The 27,298-nt window shown below is 44.4% G+C and overlaps 1 protein-coding gene and 1 long non-coding RNA gene across 2 annotated transcripts in view; one reads left to right on the top strand and one right to left on the bottom strand.

Moving 5' to 3' along the window:
• The window catches only part of LOC308473761, a 29,474-nt gene extending 3,227 nt beyond the window's left edge, over positions 1-26,247 (top strand). The window contains exons 2-3 of the long non-coding RNA XR_013984293.1: positions 22,916-23,079; positions 25,926-26,247. This is a non-coding gene — a long non-coding RNA (uncharacterized lncRNA). The remainder of the gene's footprint in view (positions 1-22,915; positions 23,080-25,925) is intronic.
• Positions 292-25,748, bottom strand: PLEK (pleckstrin). Its single transcript, XM_080999298.1, has 9 exons — positions 25,585-25,748; positions 18,751-18,906; positions 16,503-16,684; positions 12,976-13,067; positions 11,984-12,168; positions 6,617-6,721; positions 4,791-4,874; positions 2,761-2,830; positions 292-889 (listed from the first exon to the last, which is right to left on the bottom strand). The coding sequence occupies exons 1-9, from the start codon at positions 25,636-25,638 to the stop codon at positions 750-752; spliced, it is 1,068 nt and encodes a 355-aa protein (XP_080855424.1). The 5' UTR covers positions 25,639-25,748; the 3' UTR covers positions 292-749.
• Positions 26,248-27,298: the final 1,051 nt, after the last annotated feature.

Below are 27,298 nucleotides of genomic sequence, written 5' to 3'. Positions count from 1 at the left end.
TACAAGCCCTACTCTTATCTAGAATAGCGGCCTGAAGCCTGTGGCTTATTCAGTGACCACAGTAGTGCTGGCTGTGTGGATGTGGGTGCGTATGGGACAGAGCGTGTGTATTTTTATACATGTATGTATTTTAAAAATAATAATCCTCACCATTCTTCTCATTGGCTCATCAAAGAAAGAAAGAAAGAAACTGACAGAAAAGCAAGTTTGTTCATTTTTCAAATATATCTATATCTATATCTATATCTATGTATATATATATCCATGATATTAGCTGTAGTTTTAATACTCTTAGGGCAAATAGAACTCCATTTACTTCAGTTGGGGTTTCTTACAGATACACATATATGTGAAGAGGGTTAGGATTCGTTAAAATACAAAACTCATTTTACAAACAATTCCCCCCAAACCACTACCATATGCAGAAATCATAAAGGTTATGTAACACTTAGTCATACATCTGCCTTAAAGTAGCATCTTATTTACTTGGTGGTACATGAGAAAACTTTACAGACTCTTGTGACAAGGCCAAATGATCCTGTTTTGGATAATGGGAAGGTATAGAAAGCGAACAGGACACAAGCCCATGAAATACTGTACTAATTCTAAGACAGGTTATTGTCAAATAAAAGTTTCAGGGTTATAACCATCCTGGTATCTGTGAACGAGAACAAGGCTACAGATAGCCAGTTGTGTGGAGAAACCCTTTGAACAAGAGGCACTCGTATTTTGCTAGAGTTTATAGTTCTTCACTTTCCAGTCCTGGAAACCACTTGAACAGCCTTGATCCATTCTGTACGTTCTGTGGAGGTGGCTGCTTGCAAGATGTAGTGGACCTCATTTGCAGTAATGATTTCAAACAGGTTGCCCCCGACATCATTTTTCTTACCTAATTGTGAGAAAAAGAAGACTGTGAGCAAAGGAGTCTGGGAGCTGTTTCAGTTCTTCTGGCTCAATGGTCTCTTCCATTTTCACACAACTCTCGCAAACACAATTGAAAATCTTCCAATTTCCACGTAGAAAATCAACTCTACATACATATATAAGCCTGTATTTCATTTGAAATTGGGAGTCATATCTTCCAGCATCGTGGTTAGCTAAGCCAGTGACCCAGCATGGTGGGACTCTAACTTGAGCCTGCGCCAGCACTAATGCTCAGAAATGGTATCGTTGTTCCCACCCTTTTCTAAGCCTCTCTCGTGCTCTGTTTAGGCATTGTATGGATATTGAATACTGGTACTGAGAAGACAGAATAAATCACAAGAAAATTCTAGCCAATGTTGGTTTTACCTGCAGACAGATTTAAGCATAAATGAACAGATCAAAATGCCTTCATGACAAGGAAATAGGGATGGGGAAAGACATTCAATTCAGCTCACATTCAAAGATAATTCTATCTAATTGACATATTAAGAGGGAGATGCTGATTTTTTTCATGTGACTGCCCCAGTTTGGGAATCAGCAAAACTGAGTGTTTGAGCCATTTGCTTCCAGGCCTCGAATATGTTAAGAAGCAGGGGTCACCAACCTTTTTAGACCACCAGGGACATTTTGAATTTTGAAAGCGTGCTGGGGCTGCCCATCACAAAATGGCTGCCATAGAGGGGATGTGGCATAACACAAAACTAGAGTGGCAACCACCCCTTGACCAGGGCCGTCTTAAGTATATGTGGCGCGGAGTGCATGCAAAGATCCGCCTGGCGCCCCCCCTCCAGGTTGCCCAGAGTTGTTGACTTTTTTTTAGGGTGCTGAGACCACGTTTTTCTCTGCTCAGGAAAAGAAAACAGGAAACAAAAAGAGCCCAGCGCAACAAACCAGCCCGAGGCGTCGGCGACTGAGCAAAGCTGGGCACCTTGTGGTGTAAGCAGCGTGCGCTGGGTGGGCCTCTCCGCAGCCCTATGCCAATCCCAGGCACGCAGGAGGGTGGAGCCGCCTGCCCACCTCAGCACCTCGCTGGCTTGCTCGCCCCCGAACTCGCGGCGCAGAGCTGCCCACAGCAGAAGAGCCCGCCGCGGCGTTCCAACCAATGTGCGGGCTCTTCCCCGGACTCCAATTCTCGGGTCCCGGACTCTTGGCCTGGTGCCCCTCAGATCCGGGGTGCCCCACACCCCTGGCGCCTATGGTTAAGACGGCCCTGCCCTTGACAATCTTATGCATGGTGTTATGTACTGAAGTTCTCACCCTGGGCCAGCAGGGGGATACTGTAGCTAGTTTTCACTCAGGTCTGCATATGCAAATAAGGAATTGAAAGTGACGTTCAGTGATTGGATAGTTACAGAAAGTTGTTACTGTTGCATTGTAGTGGAGCTCTATATAAGCAGGTTGGCTGAACCCCTCAGCCCTGTTCTGGCCTGTGAATAAACAAGAGCTGTCTGAAGAATCGCTGTGTCGTCTGATATGTTCACCCACAACTTAACAAATACGATGGAAAGTCAGCTATACACTGCTGTTCCTCTCTAAAACCAAGCATTCCTCAGTACCAGGAGGCACATTTTGCTTCACAACTTTCTTTCTGAGAGGACTGGAGACTTACAGGAAGGAAGGAAGGAAGGAAGGAAGGAAGGAAGGAAGGAAGGAAGGAAGGAAGGAAAAAGAAAGAAAGAAAGAAAGAAAGAAAGAAAGAAAGAAAGAAAGAAAGAAAGAAAGAAAGATGTCTGAGGCACCCGCCTAGGGGCACCACCAGAAGTCTTACAAAGACTTCTTAGAATGAAGCATGAACGTGCACAACACGAGGGACAGTCTCTATGTGCTGCTGCTTACCATCTGGTGCGTCTTCAACCGCTGTCACCACACAACCCCTCAAGTGAATGGCTCCAAGTGGCTCTTCCCCCTGAAATGATTCAAAATCAAACCATTGTTAGATTGGCTAAAAACTCATTCTGGGAACCATTTTTCGCTTCCAGCTGAAACCAACACGACAGAAATTATTATGGCCATCAGTGTGTCTGTTTATGCAGGCCATGGTGTGATCTAGGAGGAAATCATGAAGAACTTGAGTCTCTTATCTTGGTTAAAAACTCATTTTGGAATGAGATGGACATGGCTATGGCTGTGTGTGTGTGTGTGTGTGTTGGCACAGGATATAGCATAGCTGTCAACTTTCCCCTTTACTTGCGAGGAATCCTATTCGGAATAAGGGAATTTCCCGTAAAAAAAGGGAAACGTTGACAGCTATGGGCTATAGGCAATCGAGGAGTAAAACCAGAAAATCGGGGTTCTTCAGTGTAGAAGAAAGGTGAAGGAAAGTAGGTTTCACCGGGAGTTACTGACATTATGAACCATGTGGAAATAATGAAAAGGTTTTCCCCCCTCTCTCTCAGACACATAACGTTAGAACTCAGTGTATTGGCAGAAGGGTCAGAACAGATGGAAGAAAAACTGTGCAAACAGAACAAGCTGCAAAAGTTGGGGGATGGGAGCCACTTTGCTGACTGAAGCTCATTTGACAAAGCCTTTCTGAAATAGGTGCATTTTGTACTCACTGCACAAACCAAAAAATTGGGATACTTCCCCTTTATTTAGGTATTTATTAAATGTGACTAAACTAGAGAGCTGTTTTATACAGCTTTTTTGGCTGCATAAATCTATTCACTTATTTTATTCACTTATTTTAACTTCGGGCTGCCATATGTCAGGATTTTCGCGGACATGTCCAGGAATCAGCCAGTAGAATGGCGTCCAGGTGGATTTTTGCCGAATTTGCAAAATGTCTGGGAAACCGAGATGTATGGTGGGGAGGGGTGTCATTTTTCAAAAATTAATCCCTAAAAAATTCCAAAAAAGCCCCCAAACTTCTTCCTTTTTGTGTGGAGATGTTCCCAAAAAGAAGTCAACAATTTTGACCTAATCCCTCCCCCGCTAAAAAAACACCTCAACAACTTTGTCTGGATTTTAACTTTTGGCAACCCTATTTTAACTAGTCCATGTTTTAAATAACGATTGTACTACTGCCATTCAGATTTTGTTTCACTTTGCATTGTATTGCGTTTTTATTACATATAAGCTTCCTTGCATGAGGTTATGCCCTGAAAGGTGACCTATAAATAAGTTGATAAAATATATTAGAATATACAGCCCTGAAGATACAGCAGCAAGGATTCTAATAGCAAGAAATTGGAAAAGCGAAATTATCCCTTCAAAGATTGAGTGGCAAGCCAAATTGATAGAATACTTACAATTAGCAAGGAGAACAGGAACAGTGAGAGGAAACTCAACACAAGAAGTTAATAAGGAATGGATAGTAATTAAGGAATATCTCAAAGGGTACTGTGACAATGAAAACTTCCTGGCAGATATTGAATGAGCCATGTAATATAAAGTAATTGTTGGAAAACGTCAGATTTAAGATGAAGAGAAACAACTTTAGGAAACTGTAAATAATAGCTTAAAGGTCAAATAGTACAATGGGTTTAGTTGGAAGTTTCTTTTCTTTTGCTGATGTGTACTTCAGATAAAAGTATAGCCTTTTTCTACTTATACTTTTATTTCTTTTAATTCCTTTTTTCTTTTTCTTCTTTTCTCCCCCCCCCCCCTTCTATTTCAATTCTTTATAATCTTTATAATTTATGGAATGTATGGAATGTATGTCGGTATGGAATGTATTTTAAGGTTTTTCTTGTTCAATAAAATAAATAGATATTTTTAAAAATGAAGATACCTTTTTTTTCATCAAGAGAAGAGGTCCCAGCAACTGAACACAATTCACATAAACAACCCTGCCATTCAAACCAATTTTTCTGAAGGCGGGTTTCATATCAAATGTCCAGCAAAACCACAGAAAATGGGCTTACCCCTGCAGGATCATAGTAATGCATGTAGGCAGGGTCTTCTCTCAGGACAAACTTTCGTACTTTCCAGTTTTTCCTCCGGTGCCCCTAAATAAATGTAATGAATATATGACTTTCATTTTCTGCACTGCAATAACAAATCCCAAAAACAGAAGTGAAGAACACTGTGGTAGCTAAGTGAGAATGTTGTGATAGCTGCACCCAGTGTTTTTTTCTGCGGGAGAAAGTTGGGGAAATTCACGAAGAAGTAAGTTTGGGGTTTTTTTGTTTATTGCAGATCCAGTCACATTGCAACACCTCTCCCCCTCCCCCCGGGCAGTGGCTAAATGTAAGATATTATTCATAAACTCAAGCAGACAGGGATCTGGATTAGAAATGGCCACAACTTTATTGATTACAGATATAGGTGGATTTTGGGGTGTATATCTGTTCCAGCTCCCCTCTCCCCTGGCCAAAAAAATAATTATTTAATTTTAAAAAGGTACGTTTCTGCTAAAAAAATCCCCTGGCTGCATCCCAGGAATGTCAGAAGCAGAGTATCCATGGGTTTTTCTGGAGTTCTACTGCTTTTGCTGCCTCAGCACAATCAAGACCCTAAAAGTTATTTTATTTCATTTTATTTTAGGGATGTATATGTCACCCTTCTATAGAATTCCCAATGCAATTAAAACTGACCTCTAAAACCAATTGCCACATACAGTATCTTCATTTTCAGAAGGTTGCTGGTTCTTTCTTGGGTGGGAAATAGCCGTTATAGTTTGGCAATTACTGCTCTAAACTATTTTCCCCATGAACCATTTGAAAATTGCTAATCACCACTTAATGATTCTTTCTGCCTGTTTTAGCAATTGCAATGCGATGTGCTAGATGCTGTATGATTTCTTACTGTTTTCATTGCTTCCTTTATTTCTTATATTTTATTTGCCTTCCACAGAATTCAATTTGCAATCCAGTAAAGTACAATATAAGAAATTAAAGAAGCAATAAAAAAATCAATATGTCAATTTAATGTGAACATGCTGTGGACCACCTGAAAAAACCTCACAGACCACTGGTCTATAGACCACAGATTGGGACCCCCTGGTCTAGAGCACAGACTATAATGAGTATTATTCCCAAGAAGGAATGAAGATCTGTGGTAACAGCTTTTACAGGTCAGTTGTAGACCTTAGGCGATATATTGTTCAGCCTCAAACTAGCTATAATGCAAGCTTTTCTTGCACCAATGCTTACATCCAAAAAGCCTCTTAAAAGTGTTCGCTTGGGTAACTCCAAATACACACCCTTTTAAAAAAGTGGTACTTTTGCTTCCTTATAAAACTCAGTATCTCTTGAAATAATTCAGACTGAAGAATGTCTCTAAAGTACTAGAAAGAAAACACAACATTTAGAATTCATTTCCCCTTCACATTTTGGATACTGTGCCAGTTATATTCCTGAAAGTGCCTCAAAATTGACGGCCAAAGTTCTACTGTGGATTCAGTCTGGAATCATTTCCTCTCAGTGCTGCAATTTCTTCTTAGGATTGCATGAAGCAAGTGACAAGCTCAGTGAGTCACATGGTTATAAAGTCTTCATATGCCCCGTGCGTGACGGCAGTGTTGCAATTCTGTTGGAATTGGGCAAAACCAGATCAATTGTGACACACACACCCCCCGGGGGATTTGAAGGATGCCCTGTTTCACCAGCTGATCGCCACTGAGCAACACAGCACAGCTATGAGAGTCAAGAGAGGTTTCAGCATAGGCAGTTTCCCTAAGAAGGTTTATATTTCTGTACTATATTGACTGCTTTTCTGAGCCATCACAGCAAACAAGGTCTATACCAACCTGTTTCAGTAAACATCCCTGTTTGACCACTGCACCTCTGAATTCTTCCTTGAAGATCCCATCATCATCACTGGAATTCCCTTCACTGAAGAATCCACTGTCTGCCTGTTTTAAGGAAAGAACAAGACCATGTTGCTAACGTCACCTGAAATAGTTTTGATATGTACTGAGTGAATAGGATCCAAAATGCAGCAGTCTGATTGGTTCTAGAACAATAGGATTCAGAATGCAGCAGTCTGATTGGTCCTAGAACAATGCAGCAGTATGATTGGTCCACAGGAGCCACTCAATCCAGCTCCAGGTGGAAGTGAATCCGCAGCCTGATTGGCCTACAGGAGAATCCCAGAATCAGCCAATCACATGTGGCCCATTGTGCAAATAATGTATATAAAACAGATATTGTGGGGGAACTTTCATTCCTCGCTACTATGAGCTGAATAAAGAGCATGAAATCCACACTCGACTCCGAGTATATTTCAAGTTTGATGTGTTACTCTAGATTCATTGCTTTGCAATGAAGGTTAAAAATATTTCTAAATAAGACAGCAAATAATGTCAGCATCTGCTGAACTTTCCAAAGCTTCCAAACAAATAGGCTGTGAGCTCAATCTCTCCCCTATCCCAGCATTGGGATCCCACTTGTCATTCTTTTACCTGGACTACAGGCTAAGATTTATGCATCGTAGTGAATACATGCATGATGAAGAAAGCATGTATATAGGAAGTGCCGTATTTTTCGCCCTATAGGACGCACTTTTTCCCCTCCAAAAATGAAGGGGAAATGTGTGTGCGTCCTATGGGGCGAATGCAGGCTTTCGCACCGACCCCTCTTGCTCTCCAGGCTTCAGGAAGCTCTCCGCAAGCCTTGGGAGCCCGTGGGAGTTCCCATCGGGCTCCCTAGGCTTGTGGATAGCAGCCTGCATCTCGAAGCCTGGGGCGCGCTGCACAGCGCGCCCCGGGCTTCAGTTCCCCAACCTGGTTTGGAGGCTGGCGGTGGGGAGAAGTGCGCTTCTCCCCACCGCCAGCCCCACAAGCTCAGGGGACAGTGGGGAGGTTGAGCGCCGCCATCCCGCTGTTCCCCGACCTGGTTTGGGCTTCAGGCAGATATCCGCAAGGTGTGGGAGCCTGGCGGGAAGTCGCGCCGGTCTCCCAAGGCTTGCGGAGAGCTGCCTGTTCTGGGGGCTGGGGTCGGGGGAAGCTCGGGCTTCCCCTGCCCCAGCCCCGTGCCTGGGGGGGGGGGGAATAATTTTTTTTCTTTATTCCCCCCCAAAAAAACTAGGTGCGTCCTATGGGCCGGTGCGCCCTATGGGGCGAAAAATACGGTATGCACCAAATTCCTTTTTCCTTTGTGGCAAGCAGCATTTTAAGTTACTTCCTCTCCGATGTGATCAGTAGAGGCTCAGAGAAAGTTCTCGCCTTGCTTTCTTGTGCATACAAGTCAATATCCGAGCGAAATGGATTGAGCAACTGAAATGCAGAATATGGAGAGTACTCTTTCTTCCTCTCCCTGGTCACACTGGAGCAGGGTGGGGTGGGGTCAAGGGAGGGTTAAATAACTCTTCTCTTCATCTGCATTCTATGAAAAAGAAATTTAGAGTACCTAATTTAAGGAAGCCCTTGTCATGGAGGAGTGAGTCAGATGGCACAACCAAAATTGTTCAGCAAAAAAATATGACGTGTGTTTGTTTTTCTTTCTTAAAAAAGTTGCCAGCTAGAGTTGTAGAATCTCAGGACTGTTTATATGGGACCTTGCCAACAGCTATGCAACTAGCATTCCCTTAGAGAGCATCAGCGAATGAAGTTGGCAATCTAGATAATCATGCATACAGAAGACTGAGAAGGCCAGACTGAAGGCCAAACTAGTTGTGGAAGTTAGAGCTGGACCATAAAGAAGGCTGATCGCCAAAGAATTGATGCTTTTGAATTATGGTGCTGGAGGAGACTCTTGAGAGTCCCATGGACTGCAAGAAGATCAAACTTATCCATTCTGAAGGAAATCAGCCCTGAGTGCTCACTGGAAGGACAGATCCTGAAGCTGAGACTCCAATACTTTGGCCACCTCATGAGAAGAGAAGACTCCCTGGAAAAGACCCTGATGTTGGGAAAGATGGAGGGTGCCAGGAGAAGGGGACGACAGAGGACGAGATGGTTGGACAGTGTTCTCGAAGCTACCAGCATGAGTTTGACCAAAGTGCGGGAGGCAGTGGAAGACAGGAGTGCCTGGCATGCTCTGGTCCATGGGGTCACGAAGAGTCAGACACGACTAAATGACTAAACAACAAAAAACAGTTGTGCACTGGTTATAAAGCACTTTTGTCATGAAGTGAAGCACACAGGGGATGGAGTACAATGTACCTACTCCTTATCTTCCCACGCTTCATTGCTTAAATCCACACCACAAACTCCAATACCAAAAGTCTTCGAGCAGTGGAACAGGGGGAAGTAAGAGGGGAAAGAGAAGGTTCATTCCCACTTCCACCCCCGCAAGCTCCATTTAGTGATAAAAGTAGAACCTCAAACTCACTAGGATGGATGTACCAAATCAAAGGTCTGGTTTTATAGAATTCATTGTAGTCCTAAGTAGAGTGTGCACATGGGGAATGAGGTCTACTCATGCAATGGGACTTTCCCCTCTTTCTTGCCCCCATTCACGCACACACACCCAACCAACCTGTTCTGAGGGCTCCCCTTACTTTCCAGAGCAGATTAGAGGGTGGGGGGGGGAAGGAGAGGATGGGTGTCAAGGAGCTGTCAAGGAACCAGGTCATCCACAGGGTAGACACATATACAGAAGGCACGGAATGAAATTAGCTTATTATTAGCAAAACAACAGCTTACCAACAATACATCAGTGTCCCTGTTTCATCTTAACTCAATGAAGGCATTGCTGAAACTAAACCCTAGGTATGCCCCTCTCCTCTATCCTCTCACTCTGGGTTCCTCCCAAGCAGACGAAGGCTGTGTCGAGGGGGTGAGCTCCTCCTCTGGGCCTGTCTGGCATAGGACCCTCCTGGAGCGAGGAGTCAGAGGGGGAAGAGAGTCTGTAGGACTGGGACTGTCTCTACACCCTTGACTGTTCAGGTCTCCTGCTTCTATCAGTTCCAGCTCATCCCTTCTGCTGACTGCTCCTCAATCCCCCTCCCCCCCCCAGGCTCTGGGCTCTACGTTATGGTTACCAGATGTCCCTGTTTCCCAGGGACAGTCCCCAGATTTACAAATCTCTCCCCGGACAAAATCCGTCCCCGGAATGTCCCCGGATTTCATTTAATGTCCCCGGATTTATATTTTAAGTGTTGTAGATTTATTGGTAGGGAATGAATGTTGTGTGATTGGTTCAACGGCACAAGACACATCATACATATGGGGACTTCCGGCGAGGCAAAATGGAGGGCACCACGGCAGCGAGCAGCTCCTGAAGCCAGCAAGAGCCAACTGCGCTACCAGGCTGGCTCCGGGCTGCTGAGACTGCCGCTGCCAAGGGGGAACCACAGACACCCCCCCCCGTGACCCAAATCGAGCTGGGAGCGAGAGCGCCCGGCTACCTGGCTGACTGCCCAGCAGCACTCCGGCGCCAGGAAAACCCCGGAGCCGATGCAGGGAGGAGGAGGAGAGGAGAAGGAGAAGGAAGAGAGAGAAAGAGGAAGGAGAAAAAAGAGGGGAGCCCTGACCTTGCCATGCCACTGCCACCGCCGCCACCACCACCGCTTAGGAGGAGAGGTAGGAGAGCACTGGGAGGGCAAGGACACGCAGCCGAGCCCAAGCCCGACCTGAGCCTACTCCATGGCAGCTAGTGCTCCAAAGGAGCAGACCGGGGCCCAGAGGAAGGATATTACTTCTTTTTAAAAAAATAATAATAACTTTTTCCCTCTCTTTTAAAAAAAAGTATCCCTGGATTATATGAGAAAAATCTGGTAACCTTACTCTAAGTTGCCATCCTCTTGGGCTGGCAGCCTCCACCACTCCTCCTGATCCAGCCAGTCCCTGACACTGGGGAGGCCCATTGCATGAGCAGACCACATTCTATGCATGCAGCAACTCTGTTGATTCCCACTCATAATATCCAATATTAGTTATACTCAGCATAGAACCCTTCAAATAAATGGACATGACTAACTTCAGCCCATTAACCTCAATGGGTTTACCCTGAGTAGAACTTCACTGAATTCAACCCTGTATTTCCAGAAGGCCTGTGGAAATGGTTGGAGTCATATATTTACAATTAACCCTCTTAGGGTAGGAAAATACCCACAAAGATATCAATAGAATACATTTACAGAAGAAGACAAGGCAGCTTCCTCTGAAATGACAGCTAACTGAGGCCAGCTCTTGCACTTCAGTGATTCACAGTCACTAGCTTTCGGAGGAACACTGGCTTGCTTCTGCTGAAGCAGAGGGATGCCAAATCATTCTTCCTCCCAAGTGCTTTGCAATAAATTAAAGGCTGGGAAGCAGAGATTTAAATATAAGTAGCCAAGACATTGTATTAAAAAAATTGTGGCAGCTGGGGGAAAAACCAAACCAATGCTGCAATCCTGTAACAGTCAAAAGTCAATCCTTGTTACTGCATAACTAACACATCCACTTTAAAAACAGAAGGAAGGATTCTGGTTGAAGGTAAAATTAGATGAATCATGAAACTTTGGGGGCCAGTCAGCTAGCATCAATATTTGAAGATGTTTGCACCTAATAGACCACCTTTCAGCTCTGATCTCACCAACTGCAGTAGTGAAAGGTGTTTAAACTGTATTAAGCAATGTGGAGTATACGCCCTGAGAAAAAAGTCAATGGGGAGTCCAAGTGTAGTACCAGGAAATATAAAGGTAAAGGTAAAGGTAAAGGGACCCCTAACCATTAGGTCCAGTTGTGGCCGACTCTGGGGTTGAGGTGCTCATCTTGCTTTATTGGCTGAGGGAGCCGGCGTACAGCTTCCGGGTCATGTGGCCAGCATGACGAAGCCGCTTCTGGCATACCAGAGCAGTGCACGGAAACACCATTTACCTTCCCGCTGGAGTGGTACCTATTTATCTACTTGCACTTTGACATGCTTTCGAACTGCTAGATTGGCAGGAGCAGGGACCGAGCAACAGGAGCTCACCCCGTAGTGGGGATTGAAACCGCCGACCTTCTGATCGGCAAGTCCTAGGCTCTGTGGTTTAACCCACAGCGCCACCCGCGTCCCACCAGGAAATATACATGGACATATATTTCAACACACATGCACATATATACAGTATACACCTACCCACAAAGACTGCGTTAGATGAGACCCTCATATTGCAGCCAGTCTGAAAAGCTATGTTTTCTAGGGTTCCCGTGCTGCCCCACCTCCAGCAATCCCACAAAGAAGTGTCATGCATTGCTACTTACAAAATAATAATAGGCGTCTTCGTGGTCAAGGAAGGAAGTTTCTGACAGGCCCTCAAGTGCACTCTTGGATATATCTCCAGCAGGCTGAAAATAACCTTCGTTCAACAGGGCAGATGCCAACATTTGACCCTCTTGGCGATTCCGGATAGAGTTGTTTGACAGGAGCCAATCAACTACACAACTACCTAAGGGCAAGGAAATGAACCAAGGTGTGTGAGCAGACAGGCACAAAATGAAGTACTGCAGACTGCAAGTAGTTAAGCATATCAAAGAGACGTGTTCTCAATTAAATTCAAATCGCAATTACAGTTTGGAAATATGAAGCCAGCGGTGACTATATCTGGGCTTGGCTTGAGCCAGGCTCTGCCAAATATTCCAGTTGCCAGTGAATATGTACCATATTTTTTGCTCTATAAGACTCACTTTTTCCCTCCTAAAAAGTAAGGGGAAATGTGTGTGCATCTTATGGAGCAAATGCAGGCTGCGCAGCTATCACAGAAGCCAGAACAGCAAGAGGGATCGCTGCTTTCACTGTGCAGCGATCCCTCTTGCTGTTCTGGCTTCTGAGATTCAGAATATTTTTTTTCTTGTTTTCCTCCTCCAAAAACTAGGTGCGTCTTATGGTCTGGTGCGTCCTATAGAGTGAAAAATACGGTAAATTATATGAAGTATTTAGGGCTGTGTCCAGTCTATATTAAAGACTAACAAATTTGCTGTGGTATTAGCTTTCAAAACTCAAGCCCACTTTATCGGAAAGCCTTGACCATGCGGTTTTCATATTCTGTCTACTAGAAACAATTTCCCTCTCAATGCCGCCATATTCTGTCCAATATCTATAGGACATTTTTCTCAGGAACTGGCAGGTTCAACTATTTTGGAATGGCAACTGACATTTTCCTCCAGTCAAACTGCTTCCTGTCGCGACTCCATTTTATAGCACCTGTTTTACTCAACGGAGCATTTTTTGAAAGGGAAAAATAAGAGCTCTTTACCTGTAAAGCAGTGGTTGAAAATTTTCTTGTCCTTTTCCAGCTTCATTTCTCGGATCCCCTTGTCGGGGTCTTTCATTGAGAGATACAGTTCACTGTGCAGTGAGAGAAGTGAGGCAGAATTAGGAAACAATGTTCGATTTGGCTCTTTGGGGTTTAAATTACTTCTGCAAATGCATCAAAGGGACTCTTCAAACTCCAATCCTTAATGACCCCCTAATTATAGAATCAGATGTGTTCTGTGGGGAGCTTCTATACAGATGAACAACCCAAAAAAGAGCACATTGTGTAGGGGCATCCAAAATGGCTGTTTTAAAAGCACCATTTTCATGAGGCCACTCACTGCCGTCAGAGGCAGAGCTAGCTGCTCTGGCACATGCTGTCCCAGGGGGATGGGGGTGATGTCACCCCCCCCCCAGGGATGACACCCGGGGCGGACCGCCCCCCCCGTGCCCCCTTCCTCCGCCAGTGACTGCAGATAACTCATAGTGGAGCACAGATTTTCTGGGTAATAGGAAGACTCTGTCATCTAGGGCTGAGAAAGCAACACCTGACTGGGAGCTTTTGACAGTCAGGGTAGCTGGTATCGTGTTAATGGACCATTAGCCTGACCGGCGAGAAGGCATTTCCTTCTACCTTATTTGGTCAAACCCGAATCATCACTTAAGCATATGGTTTGAGTCCAGTGTGTGGTGTAGTGGTTAAGAGCGGTAGACTCGTAATCTGGGGAACCGGGTTCGCTTCCCCGCTCCTCCACATGCAGCTGCTGGGTGACCTTGGGCTAGTCACACTTCTCTGAAGTCTCTCAGCCCCACTCACCTCACAGAGTGTTTGTTGTGGGGGAGGAAGGGAAAAGGAGATTGTGAGCCACTTTGAGACTCCTTCGGGTAGTGATAAAGCGGGATATCAAATCCAAACTCCTCTTCTTCTTCTTCTTCTTCTTCTTCTTCTTCTTCTTCTTCTTCTGAAGTGGCGATGGGCTTGCTTCACCACTCACCCAGCCAGCAGTACAAAGCATATTTACAAGGCAATTACCAGACCCACTTGACAATGTAGCAGACAGGGGGAAAGATGCTTTAGGCCAGGAGTGGTCAGCAAGGTTTCCCTCACCTGGGCCAGTTCACTCTGGCGGAGATCTCTCCGTGGGCTGGACTGTGTGCGCATGAGCATGCGCCCGCGATTTCCAGCATCTGCGCAGACATTATTTCCGGCATCTGCATCTGTGCAGACATGATTTTCGGCATCTGTGCATGCGCAGACGTGATTTCCAGCGCCACAGAAGCGAGTCCCAGCGCCACACTGTGCCGGGTTAGCATAGCAGATGGGGACTCACTGAGCAGGTGGCTCGTGGGCCGGTTAAATGACCCCCGTGGGCTGTTTGTGGCTCATGGGCCTTAGGTTGCCTACCCCTGCCTTAGACAGGCATAGGAAAAGCCTACATCCTTTAAGGAGGCTCACCTCATGCTTTTATAACTTAGACAACTAATAAGTGGCCTTTCTATGAAAGCTTTTGTCCATGCTTCTTGGGAGGAAAGCAATGACAAACCTAGACAGCATCTTAAAAAGCAGAGACATCACCTTGCCGACAAAGGTCCATATATTTAAAGCTATGGTTTTCCCAGTAGTGATGTATGGAAGTGAGAGCTGGACCATAAAGAAGGCTGGTCGCCGAAGAATTGATGCTTTTGAATTCTGGTGCTGGAGGAGACTCTTGAAAGTCCCATGGACTGCAAGAAGATCAAACCTATCCATTCTGAAGGAAATCAGCCCTGAGTGGTCACTGGAAGGACAGATCCTGAAGCTGAGACTCCAATACTTTGGCCACCTCATGAGAAGAGAAGACTCCCTGGAAAAGAGCCTGATGTTGGGAAAGATGGAGGGCACAAGGAGAAGGGGACGACAGAGGACGAGATGGTTGGACAGTGTTCTTGAAGCTACCAGCATGAGTTTGATCAAACTGCGGGAGGCAGTGGAAGACAGGAGTGCCTGGTGTGCTCTGGTCCATGGGGGTCATGAAGAGTCGTACATGACTAAACGACTAAACAACAACAACACAGTTGTGATAATCATACAGACATAAGTCTAAACACAGGCTGCTTCCAGGCTGTTCCCTGTTTTCAGGTGGGATTCAATCACATTCCAGCAAATTCAGGTTGCACAATTTAGGTTGATTTGGAGCTCTTGCACAATAAATCTGCTTCCCTCAAAGACTGGACTTTCTGCTTCTACAGAATGTTGTGATGGCCACCAACTTGGATGGCTTTACAAGGATGTTAGACAAATTCATAGCACCTATTTCCCCTTTCAGAGGCAGGATGGCTCTAACTGCCAGCTGCTGAGAACCACAAGTGGGGAAGAGTGTTGGTCTACTCATGTCCTGCTTGTGGGTTTTCAACACATATCTGCTTGGCCACTGTAAGAACAGGATGCTGGGCTATATATAGGCTCTTGGAATCAGCCATCAGGGCTCTTTATGTTCCTACCCTAACTGAATCTAAGTGAAAGTCAAACTGCAAGTGGACTTGGAAACAAACAAAAAAAGTCAACTTCCTCTTTTGTCAATTAATATTTTTAACTTTTGTAATCTCAGTGCTTTGTTCTAGCCAGGTTCTGAGTTTCTTGTGAGTTTTGGGAATAGGGGAAACAAAGCTTCGCTTTATGATAATGCCTGGTGCCTACATATCTGCCCAACAGCTACTGTCACAGGAAAGCAAAGAAATGATGACTCAATAAAACCAGATTACTACAACCCAAGCGTGAATGCCGTTAAAATAGCTCCACACACATATATCCTTTAAATAAATAAAAAGCAGCTTTGAGAGATGGGAATTTGGAGAAGAGGATGTGTGTGTGTGTGTGTGTGTGTGTGTGTGTGTGTTTAATCCTTTCTCTACTCACAATTTTAATATGTATTTTTTTCAGGCTCCATTGGAGGATAAACAACTGGGATATGCGACTGAGGGGGGGGGGAGAGAGCTGGGGAAAGGATAACACACTCCTCTACCTCCCCATCACTTCTCCAGCCCAAATTTCCATCTCTCAAGGCTGCTTTTCTTTTCTTTTTTGAAACCATAGTATCACATTTATGTGTAATTAAAGGTAAAGGGACCCCTGACCATTAGGTCCAGTCGTGACCGACTCTGGGGTTGCGGCGCTCATCTCACTTTATTGGCCGAGGGAGCCACCGTACAGCTTCCGTGTCATGTGGCCAGCATGACTAAGCCGCTTCTGGCGAACCAGAGCAGCGCACGGAAACGCCGTTTACCTTCCCGCCAGAGCGGTACCTATTTATCTACTTGCACTTTGATGTGCTTTCGAACTGCTAGGTTGGCAGGAGCAGGGACCGAGCAATGGGGGCTCACCCCGTCGCGGGGATTCGAACCGCCGACCTTCTGATCGGCAAGTCCTAGGCTCTGTGGTTTAACCCACAGTGCCACCCGCATCCCATGTGTGTAATTAGCCCCTAAGTAAACAAGAGAATATGTTCCTGCCTTTTAAATTAATATTTGAAGAAGTCTATTTTAACGAACCCCAGGTTGATGGTGCTTGGAAGCTTAATAGACTTCCTGGTGGATTTCCTAGAAAACCGCTGCCCTCCCGCGATGCACTTAATGGCCTTCTTGATGTCTTTCACCCAGACATCTCTGTCCTCGAGATGAGAGGCTTGGAAGAAGTGGTCCTGTTGCTTGGCGGTTGTGAGCTTCATGACAAACTAGAAGAGAACCATTTCATAATGATTTACACTTGTCCATTGCATAAGGGCTGCATGCACCCTAACCTTTAAAGCACATTTCCCCCTTCAAAGAATTCTGGGCACTGTGGTTTGCTAAGTGTTGCTTGGAATTATAACTCTCTGAAAGGCAAATTACAATGCTCAGAATTCTTTCAGAGAAATAATGTGCTCTAAAGGTACAGTGTGTGTGCAGCTTACATATATTTGGTAGCACAGCTTATATTAGCAAGCAAAAAACAGAACAAGCATGTTCTTGCCTATTCAGAAGTAATTCCCACCAAGTTCAATGGCGCATATGCCCAGGTAAGTATGTATAGAGGTAAAGGGACCCCTACTTATCTACTTGCACTTTGACGTGCTTTCGAACTGCTAGGTTGGCAGGAGCTGGGACCGAGCAACGGGAGCTCACACCGTCGCGAGGATTCGAACTGCCGACTTTCTGATCTGCAAGTCCTAGGCTCTGTGGTTTAACCCACAGCGCCACCCGCGTCCCTTAGTATGTATAGAATTGCAGCCTAAATACAGCAGTATAAACTGCTTAAACTGGGCAAGCTGGGAAGGAACTGTAAAGTAGTATGGAACAGAATAGAATTTTTACACCATTATCTGCTCTTAGAATCATAGAATTGTAGAGTTGGAAAGGACTCTTAGGATCATCTCTAACCCCCTATATTGCAGGAATATGCAGCTGTCCCATCAAACCTGCAACCTTGGTTTGATCATGCAATACAGAAATAACCAGGAAACATTCATGCTGATTTATTGTTTATACACAAAGACACAACATAGCAAAAGCTGGGTATCTAATTTATCTTAGGCTAGGGAATTAGCACAATCCACACACTATTGAAGAAAATAGGGTTGTATCCAAGGAGTGCTCAGAGTAGACCCACTGAAGTTAATGGAAATGACTTGGTTAGGTTCATTCATTTTCATGGGTTTGTTCTAAGTTGGATACAACCGTTTGAACTGAAAGGGACTTGGGATCACATGCATGCTTTCCAAAGTAGGACTATTTTAAACTATTGCTCTCATGTTGCCCTTTCTGGAAAACTGCAGTGATCTAATCATCTTTCTGACTTCTCTGCCCAGACGGATATCTAAGAAAGGCACCGAGCACTCAGACTACTACAGTGTTCCAGGGGTGGAAACACTGAATCAATTTGCCCCAATCTTGGAAGACTAGCACAGTCTGATCTTGTACATATTGATTTGGAAAGAAATGGTCCCATACAGTTCAGCAACAGTTACATGCTCAGACTGCTGTTCCTCCTAACTGAAGAGCATTAGTTCCAGCCAACAATTCCTACTGCCCCTTACTCAGATATGTGAGTTTTTCGGAGACAGAGAAGCTGTCTCACCACAATATCAATAGTCCCCAGTTCTTTATCTGTGTGAAGAACTGCACTGTCAAAGTATAGTCAAGATGCATGCTGGACCTTAACAACTCTGTTTCATATAAATTCCCATAACAATAAAAATCTGTCAAGCAAGGGCTCGTCCACCCTTCCGCTCATCCCATGCTTTGGTTTTCTGCTTTCCCCATCTTTCTAGCCACAGGTCCAAGTGATTTTGCCATTGTCCCACCACAAAACTGGAACAGCAATCCATGAAAAACCCAAAGGCTACTTGTTCTGACTGGGTTACCCCAGGGGAAAGAGGCAGGGCAAATGGAATAAGCCCTGAGTCTATCCTTAGAAAGAAAACAACCAGCATTGTTTTCTTAGAACAGGGCTGGGGAAGCCAACAGCTTTCCAGGTGTTGGTGGACTACAGCTCCCATCATCCCTGACCGTTGGCCGTGCTGGCTGAAGCTGATAGGTGTTTGAGTCCAAAATCGTCTGGTTCCCCACCCTGTCTTAGCATTTTGCTGGGCTGAATTTGCATGGCATCCTCTCTAAACACTAGGAAGGCTAGTATCAGCTTATGCAGCCAGCAAGATCTGACAATATCTTAACTACAGTGGAAAAAAACTAATCCATAGCTTAAACCCCCCACCTTCCTGCCTGCTTTCTTCAGTGTACTTCAGAAAACATGCATACTCACCATTCTTTTACCAAAATCCTGGCAGGGACTTGTGAAGGTGCTTCCCTTCAGAGGAATCATTCCTTTAGGGCTGTTGTCTGTCTTCTTCTTAAAGTATTCAATTCCGTCTTCTAACAAGACTACCCACATGGGTTTCCAGGTGTTAAACATGCTACCCTGTATGCAAACAAGTTTAAGGCAAAATTATCTATGCATCCTGTGACAATGCCAATGAAAGCATTTTTCATGAAGTTGCATCTAAATAAATCCTTATTTACCCAAAACATGTCAAGCACCTATCAATCCCCAAAGTCACAAGGAGATTCTAAAAACAATGTAACATACAGGGTTATTAGGGTTATTTATTCATTTCCCCACCCATACATTTCATAGAATCATAGAGTTGGAAGAGACCACAAAGGCCATCGAGTCCAACCCCCTGCCATTTAGATCGTTCCTTTCTTCTGTCGTGGAACCCAATGGTTCCCAAGCTTCTTCTTCTTTGGCAATCACTCATATCCGAGTAAGATGGTCTTCCATGAACATGGTTTTAACAGTGAGTCTGTAAGTGACTGTGGAGGCCAATTCTGGATCCACACATCCTTACACAACATGTCTTCCTCCCTTTCATCCTGAGTTTGAGCACAACACCTTTGGTAAAGGCTGTTCTCCAATTGGCTCGCATGCCAGTGTTTTCCAATTGTCGGTGTTTATACTACATTTTTTTAAAGATTTGCCTTGAGAGAGTCTTTAACCCACTTTTGTTGACCACCAGCATTACGCTTTCCATTTTTAAGTTCAGAATAGAGTAGTTGCTTTGGAAGACGATAATCAGGCATCTGAACAACATGACCAGTCGAACAAAGTTGATGTTGAAAGAATCATTGCTTCAACACTGGTGATCTTTGCATTTTCCAGTACACTGGTATTAGTTCACCTGTCTTCCCAAGTGATGTGTAAAAAATTTTGGAGACACCATTGATGGATACTTTCAAGGAGTCGGAGATGGCATTTATAAGCGGTCCATGTTTCACAAGCATGCAGTAAGGTTGGTAGTACAATTGCTTTGGAAACAAGCATTTTGGTTTCCCTGCGAATGTCACGGACCTCAAACACTCTGCACTTCAATCGGGAGAAAGCTGCACTCGCAGAGCTCAGGCGATGCTAGATTTCAGCATCAATGTCAGCCCGTGTGAAAAGATAACTGCTTGGGAACCATTGGGCACTTATCTTTTCACAAGGGCTGACACTGATGCCGAAATCCAAATCAAAACGCTGACCTTTAACGCTGATGCTTTAAATGTACATCAAATGTGCTTTGTATATATGGGGTTGATCTGTCCTTAGGTGCGTATTCCACCTTTTAATGAAATGAAAGGAGTATACAGCAGGCACAGACACAATAGAGGTTTGGGTTCCTGCAGAAGTCCTCTCCTCCTTTTTCCAGCTGCCATTCTGGAAGAATGCCTTACTCTTAAAAATTTTGATGTTTGCTGCACTGGGCTCCTCTGGGAAGAAGAGCAAGATGCAAATTAAATAACTAAGTAAATTGTGCCTATTCCTAGAGCTGGGAGAGGAATTTGACTGACCCGATATACAGTACAAACACCTTAGACAATATAATTTTTGTATCAAATGCCATGTGATCTCTGCGGTAGTCTGAAAAATAATAGGGGAGCAGGGGGTTAAGGGAAAAGGAGTGCTGAGCATTATGGAACAGTGGTTAGGTTAGAACAGCATTTAGTGGTGACTTGCAATTTCGCAGTTCTGTATAAAGTGTGAAGCAACTAGCTTGGTTACTTAATTCTCACACTATACTGGCTGTTTTGAGGTTTCTCCAATAAGCAAAAACTAACATACCGATATATTAAGAAAGCAGGCGTGTTCGGCTGTATGGCTTTAGGACAGGGTTTTAAAAACAAGATGTCCCTGATTATTCGACAGAGGCTGGTAATTTGTGATTAGGAAAATAACATATATATGATCTATTGTGTACCTGTAAGTAGTGGCCAGCAGGACTGCACTACAACATAAAGCAGTTGAAAAGAAGAGGTCTCTAAAACCAGACCCACAAAGCTTTAATTAATTGCTGCCCATACTGGGGTTTCTGAATTATTTGATTCAATCATGGTTTGAAGGCATAATGTTGGCTCAGTTCAGAAGCTCTGTACACACCACAGAAGGATGTCATTGCTTGCTCAGGTCAAGGTTGCTCCAGGGGATTGGATGGGAGGCAGAAAGGAGAGAGAAGTGGAAGGGGCAGAGAGGGCGCTATAAGGCTCAGGGACCAGCATGACAGCCTTTGAATGATGACTGCTCCTTTACGTTGGCCAGTAATGTCACACTGAATGTAACTGACCTGCATGAAGGCCTCTGTGATTGGAAACAGAGAGACGGTATGCACTTTTAATAAAAACACATTAGAAAGAAAAAGAAAAGGAAAGTCGCTTTGGATAGAAGGAGTTAAGTTAACACAAAGGGCTGTGCTCACGGTAAAAGTTGAGCCCAGAATCCCTTTTCAGTGCCAGGGCAACGCCCTGAAACATGAGACATAACCATTCAAGAAAGTGCTTCAGAGCAGCAGAGACTTGCTTGCCCTCACCACAGTACAGTTATGGTCACATAATTGTACTCACATGAGACTAAGAAGCAAAACTTAACAGGGAAATCATGTAGTTTCCCCAGCACTTCTCAACTGAAGAAGCTGAGAAAACCACAAGGTGCTGTCCCGTGTGAAAGCGAGAAGCATTCTCTTTCGTTACAATATGTATGCTGTTTGTGACATGTAGTGCAATTCTGAGGACTAGTAGAGAGGTTGCATTCAACCCTGGGTTTGAGATTCTGTCCCCTGGTCACACACTCAGATTTACAGCCCACGGACTTACACTGAGCTTCCTTGAGTCCCAAGTAACTCAGTACAGTCGTACCTCGGGTTACATACACTTCAGGTTACGTACGCTTCAGGTTACAGACTCCGCTAACCCAGAAATAGTACCTCGGGTTAAGAACTTTGCTTCAGGATGAGAACAGAAATACAACAGCAGCAGTGTAGCGGCAGCAGGAGGCCCCATTAGCTAAAGTGGTATCTCAGATTAAGAACAGTTTCAGGTTAAGAACGGACCTCCGGAACGAATTAAGTACTTAACCTGAGGTACCACTGTATAGGGTTATAGCTTCAGAGGTCCATTGTATACTGTTAATTGCTTTCTCCGTAGCTTGCTGTTGTTACCTATTCATACTGTAAGGCTTCGCAATGCAAACCGCTAGGCCGGTCCTGGTTAGGGTCAGGGACATCTGGAGATTTGCAGGCACATCTTGGCAAAGCAGTTTATATTAGCTGACAGGCAGCTTTTTGCTTCAGCGGCAGCACCATGACCAAGGCAAGGCAGCTGCCATTTCAGATCTCTCACAGTGACTCAAATGATGCTGCGTCTGATCTTCTTACATGTATGGGATGTCCGTTCTTTGTGCACGAAGGCCAGAGAATCTTTGCTGCCTTCTGTGATACCTTACGGCTTATAATGGCAATGTTGTCCTATTTCATGTAGAGTCTGATTTTCTACATTGAAATCGTGGCTACTCTCTACTTCGGAACTGCTCCCAAAGTTCTATCCTCATACGCATTGTGCACCGTCCCAAAAGAGACTCGTAGGCTCTGGCTTGGAAATAATTAATGGGAGATTTCATTTCTGAAAAGCTTGTAGGGCTTCATAGGTTGTGATGTACAGGAGAGACAAACTGTGCTCTCTAGAACTGATAATCAAATGACTAGGGCTTTCTCTTCCTGGCACGCAGGCCTGGAGCTTGCAGTAATATTTCTGAGGCAAGCTGGAAGAAGTTTGGCTTTGGAAACCCCAACCCCTGGAACCCAAACTGAGTTCATGTAGGGGAGGGAGGGATTGGTTTCACTTCCTATGATGTAGTAGGTTAGTCAGATGGAAAAGAGGACAGAACTCCTGTAACTTTAAATAATTATATAGACGCAGAGCTACACTTGCTGAAATTCCTATGCAATTAGTAAAGAAGCAGGAGACCTTGCCTCTTTTGCATCTACAACCCCCCCATGTGCTTTTGTTTTAACCCATTGTTGCCGACTCTTTCAATCAATCAAAGAACAGAGCCAAGACAGAAGTTCCCTGAATATTATTCTCAAATGAATAATACTTCTTTTCTTTTCTTTTTTTAGGAGGGGAAGAGATAGAAAACTAGAAGTGTGGCCTCTGGGCAACTTCCCCAAAATACCACTTCTCCTTTCCTTTGAGTCTGTTACACCACATGCCTAAACACAACGGCTACTCCCAGCTGCCCCACCTGTCGAACCCTGAGAGCTGTACCACATATATTCTGCTGGTAAGTCAAGCCCATGGCCAGCATGCCCCAGATGAGAAAGCCTCCCCACATCTGTTGTCATAACCCAGCCCCAGATAGATCTATTGATTTGGGTTCATTTGCATCTCATTTTTCCAACTTAGGTTCATGTCATTTCTGCAGGAATGTGCAAATATTTATCTTTCTAAATTCCCGTGAAGACTTGCTCACATTTTAGTGCTAATTTCTCCCAGTAAAAAAGTTTTTTTGGTATGTGGAATTACTAACACATATATTTTTTGCAAAACACTCTCCCTGAATATAATGCATTTCTGTATGTTAATATTATTATTATATGTATTTTTATCCACATTTAACCCTCATATATTTCTTGGCTAGGGAAGTGGCAAAATTCAGAGAAGTGTGAATCTGGAAGAATGGCTGTGTTTTGCTTTGTGTATTCCCTAAATTCATTTCTTACCTTTGTAAGGAGCGTCTCCACCCCCATCGTTCAGCCCAGACACTGAGGTCCAGCGCCAAGGGCCTTCTGGCGGTTCCCTCACTGTGAGAAGTGAAGTTACAGGGAACCAGGCAGAGGGCCTTCTCGGTAGTGGCACCCGCCCTGTGGAACACCCTCCCATCAGATGTCAAAGAGAAAAATAACTACCTGACATTCAGAAGACATCTTAGGGCAGCCCTGTTCAGGGAAGCTTTTAATGTGTGACATTTTAGTGTATTTTTGGTCTCTGTGGAAGCCGCCTAGAGTTGCTGGGGAAACTCAGCCAGATGGGCAGGGTACAAATAATAAATTATTATTATTATTATTATTATTATTATTATTATTATTATTATTATTATAATATAGCTGACTACATTCTAGCCATGTAAAAGTCAGAAGTATACACACACACACACACACACACACACACACAGATAACTTCATTCAGGCAAGCAAGAGGCATTATTGCAGGGAAAGAGCACATTCCAGCCAGGCAAAAGCATGTGGAGCATGGCTGCTGAGGGCAGTGGCCTGGAGAGAGTCCCAAGGGCCAGATAGAGATGCTAGGAGGGCCACATTCTACCCTAGACCCTTCCATATGAATCTGCTTGATTCTGAGGCCCTTCTGGTTTCCCCTTCACCAGCTAAAGAGAGGTCTTTTCAGTTGTGGCACCTAAACTATGGAATAGCCTGTGAAAAGAGGCCCCATGCCTTCTCCTGCTTTTAAGACTAATTCAATCCAGTGGGCATTTTTTTATTTGAGCCTTTGATATGTTTTTTGTCTGCTGTTGATAATGGTGTTTATAACACTGTGTTATGACACTGCTGTTTTCTTGTTAAGTTTGTTTTTAATAATAATAATAATAAGAATAAGAATAATTTATTATTTATACCCCGCCCATCTGGCTGGGTTTCCCCAGCCACTCTGGGCGGCTTCCAACAAAACACTAAAATACAATAACCTATTAAACATTAAAAGCTTCCCTAAACAGGGTTGCCTTCAGATATCTTCTAAAAGTTTGGTAGTTGTTTTTCTTTTTGACATCTGGTGGGAGGGCGTTTCACAGGGTGGGTGCGACTACCAAGAAGGCCCTCAGCCTGGTTCCCTGTAACTTGGCTTCTCACAGCGAGGGAACCGCCAGAAGGCCCTCGGCATTAATTCATATGAATTGCCCCAGAAAAGTAGGGTATAAATGTCCAAAATAAACTTTAGGCAAAGATGAAGCGCCAACTCTTTTGTTCTTGTTTGTGGCACTTAGAATTCCCCAACAGAAAAGCTTCTGCTTTGGCAAGTTCCTTATCAGCACACAAGAAGCCTCTTTTGGTTCCTCCCTTGCCATCTTAGTTGGTCTTGTGGTCTGGGCATTTCCTTGTAGGGTTTTCCTACTCATCAAACATTCCATCAATCCTGTGTTGTGGGATGTGGGTGTCAATTACCCCGGAGGATTCTCATTGGTTTAGAGAGAAAGATCACTTGCTTTAAGTTCAGTCTTCTGTGGTCTCATCCAGCATCATCAAATAAATATTTATTATTTGTACTTAAAGCCTGCCCTTCACCAGCTGATGCCAGCTTTTTTGGCTAACCCATCTTCTTGGATTATGATGTCTCTCTATCCAATTTCTCCACAACAGGCATAATTTCATACATAGAACCATAGAATTGTAGCGTTGGAAGGGACCACGAGAGTCATCTTGTCCAACGCCCTGAAATGAAGGAATCTTTTGCCCAACATGGGGCTTGAACCTCACTTCACGTGAGGTGAAGTGTCTCATGCTCTACCAACCGAGCTATCGTGGAAGAGGCATGTCTGTCCTCTGCCCCGCTTGCCATTGCATGCTCACAGAAAACAAAAGGCACTCTATATTTCAAACATAAATATTACCGAGATTAACGAAGGGTTTTACGTTCTACGTATGTGCCCTGTCCTTCTGCCTGAGAGTTATAGCTCTGAGGTTCACAAGCTCAAGCAGAGTGAACTCGGCATTCCAGTTTGCTCAGATCAAGCACTGCCCTCCCACAGCTTTTGTCCAAAATGGTTCGCACGTACCTTCTTGACGAGGTATCCTTCCCTGATACGCCTGGGTTCTCGCTCGGGTTCCATCTCTGCGCTGCTCCTTCTGCTCCAGCAGAATTCAAACACATCTGACAATGCAAAGGTTTCGCCAGCTGCATTTATACAGCTGTCACTTTCGCAAATCCCTCTGCTTGTTAATCACATGAAAGCAGGCTCATTTCCTCTTCCGGAAGAAGGAAATGCAGAATCATGTGTACATGGTAAGTTAAGAACTTTTAAAAATACAGTATAAACTAATAATAACATTGTTTACACTGAGCTCTTAGCACAAACTGGGTGGGGGAAATAACCACCAATGTATTTTCTTTTTCCAGAAGTCTCAGAGAACAGAGCTTCTCTTGTTAAATTAAGTGAGTTGAGTACACATTTTAAGAGGTGCTCTTGTGGAGTGGCAGCCTGGGATATTTGACCCAGACAAAAACAATGAAGTTTTCCTAAGGACAGTGACCCGGCAGCAATGGTATCACAACACATCTTTTCCGCTTTGTTTAGGATAAAGAATATTGAGGTAGGATTCTCCCCGGATAACTCTGGTCACCAACTGAGGTTTAGTCAGCAAGCTCTGTTGCCTGTTCCATCCATCATCTTTGGATAGCAATGGTTATAAGCCATGCTTTCCCCCTGCCCATATGCTGACAGGTGGAGTTCAAGGTTGAAAGTCCTTAACAACTTGGGTCCAGGTTATTCTTTTAATTATTATTAAAGATTTTACAGAAGTATGTGTAATGTCTCTCGTATTTTTTCCATGTAACATTTTTACAAATCAGTTTCATTTGTTGAGACATTAGAGAGGAAAAAGGGGTGGAGGGGGGGGAAATGGGTGGGGGTGGGGTCAGGTGGCGATGTTTCTATTTTGCTTAATGTATGTAGGGTTTGGTGTCAGTGTTGCTCGTGCAGGTTCTCTGCTGTTCATCTGTGTTTCTTTGGTGGTGAGAGAGCTTGGCGTTGGCCTAGGGTGTGGTTGTTTGTTTGTGATTGGCTGTGGTGATCTTTGTTTTCATGTGTGAGTGGGGTGGGTGGGTGTTTTGGGTCCAGGTTATGTCAAGGTCTGCCTGGTGTCCCTGCCTGATCACCAAGGTCTCTGAGGGCATCACTGTTAGCAGTCTCCTATGGCGTGGACACACGGCTCAAGTCCACCAGGAATCATGCATTCACTATTGTGGGCCCAAATTTGCGGGACTCCCTCCCATATGAGGTCAGGCTGTCCCCACCCCTATTGAAATTCCAGTGCCAGCAGGCATGTTAACTCAATTCTGATTTTATCATTTTAACCTCTTTTCATTGTCTTGCATTCCATGTACACCACTTAGAGGAGCTCCCTCTCTGAAATGTGGGGGTAACAACACTGACCGTGATATGTTTGCTTTAGTTTTCACATTGTGTTTAAATTGTGTACAGTGGTAACCTCAGGTTAAGAACTTTATTCGTTCTGGAGGTCCATTCTTAACCTAAAACTGTTCTTAACCTGAAGCACCACTTTAGCTAATGGGGCCTCCCACTGCCGCTGGAGCACGATTTTTCTTCTCATCCTGAAGCAAAATTCTTAACCCAAGGTACTATTTCTGGGTTAGTGGAGTCTGTATCCTGAAACATCTGTAACCTGAAGCGTCTGTAACCCGAGGTACCACTGTATTATAAACCACCCTGGAATTTATCAAGGGTGATATACAAATTCTCTAATAAAGAA

This window comes from Podarcis pityusensis (genome assembly GCF_964106645.2).
Source record: "Podarcis pityusensis genome assembly, chromosome: 3".
NCBI classification, from domain to species: Eukaryota; Metazoa; Chordata; class Lepidosauria; order Squamata; family Lacertidae; genus Podarcis; species Podarcis pityusensis.
The sequence above is the reverse complement of the archived record's forward strand: the minus strand, read 5'-3'. Positions and strand labels throughout refer to the sequence as shown.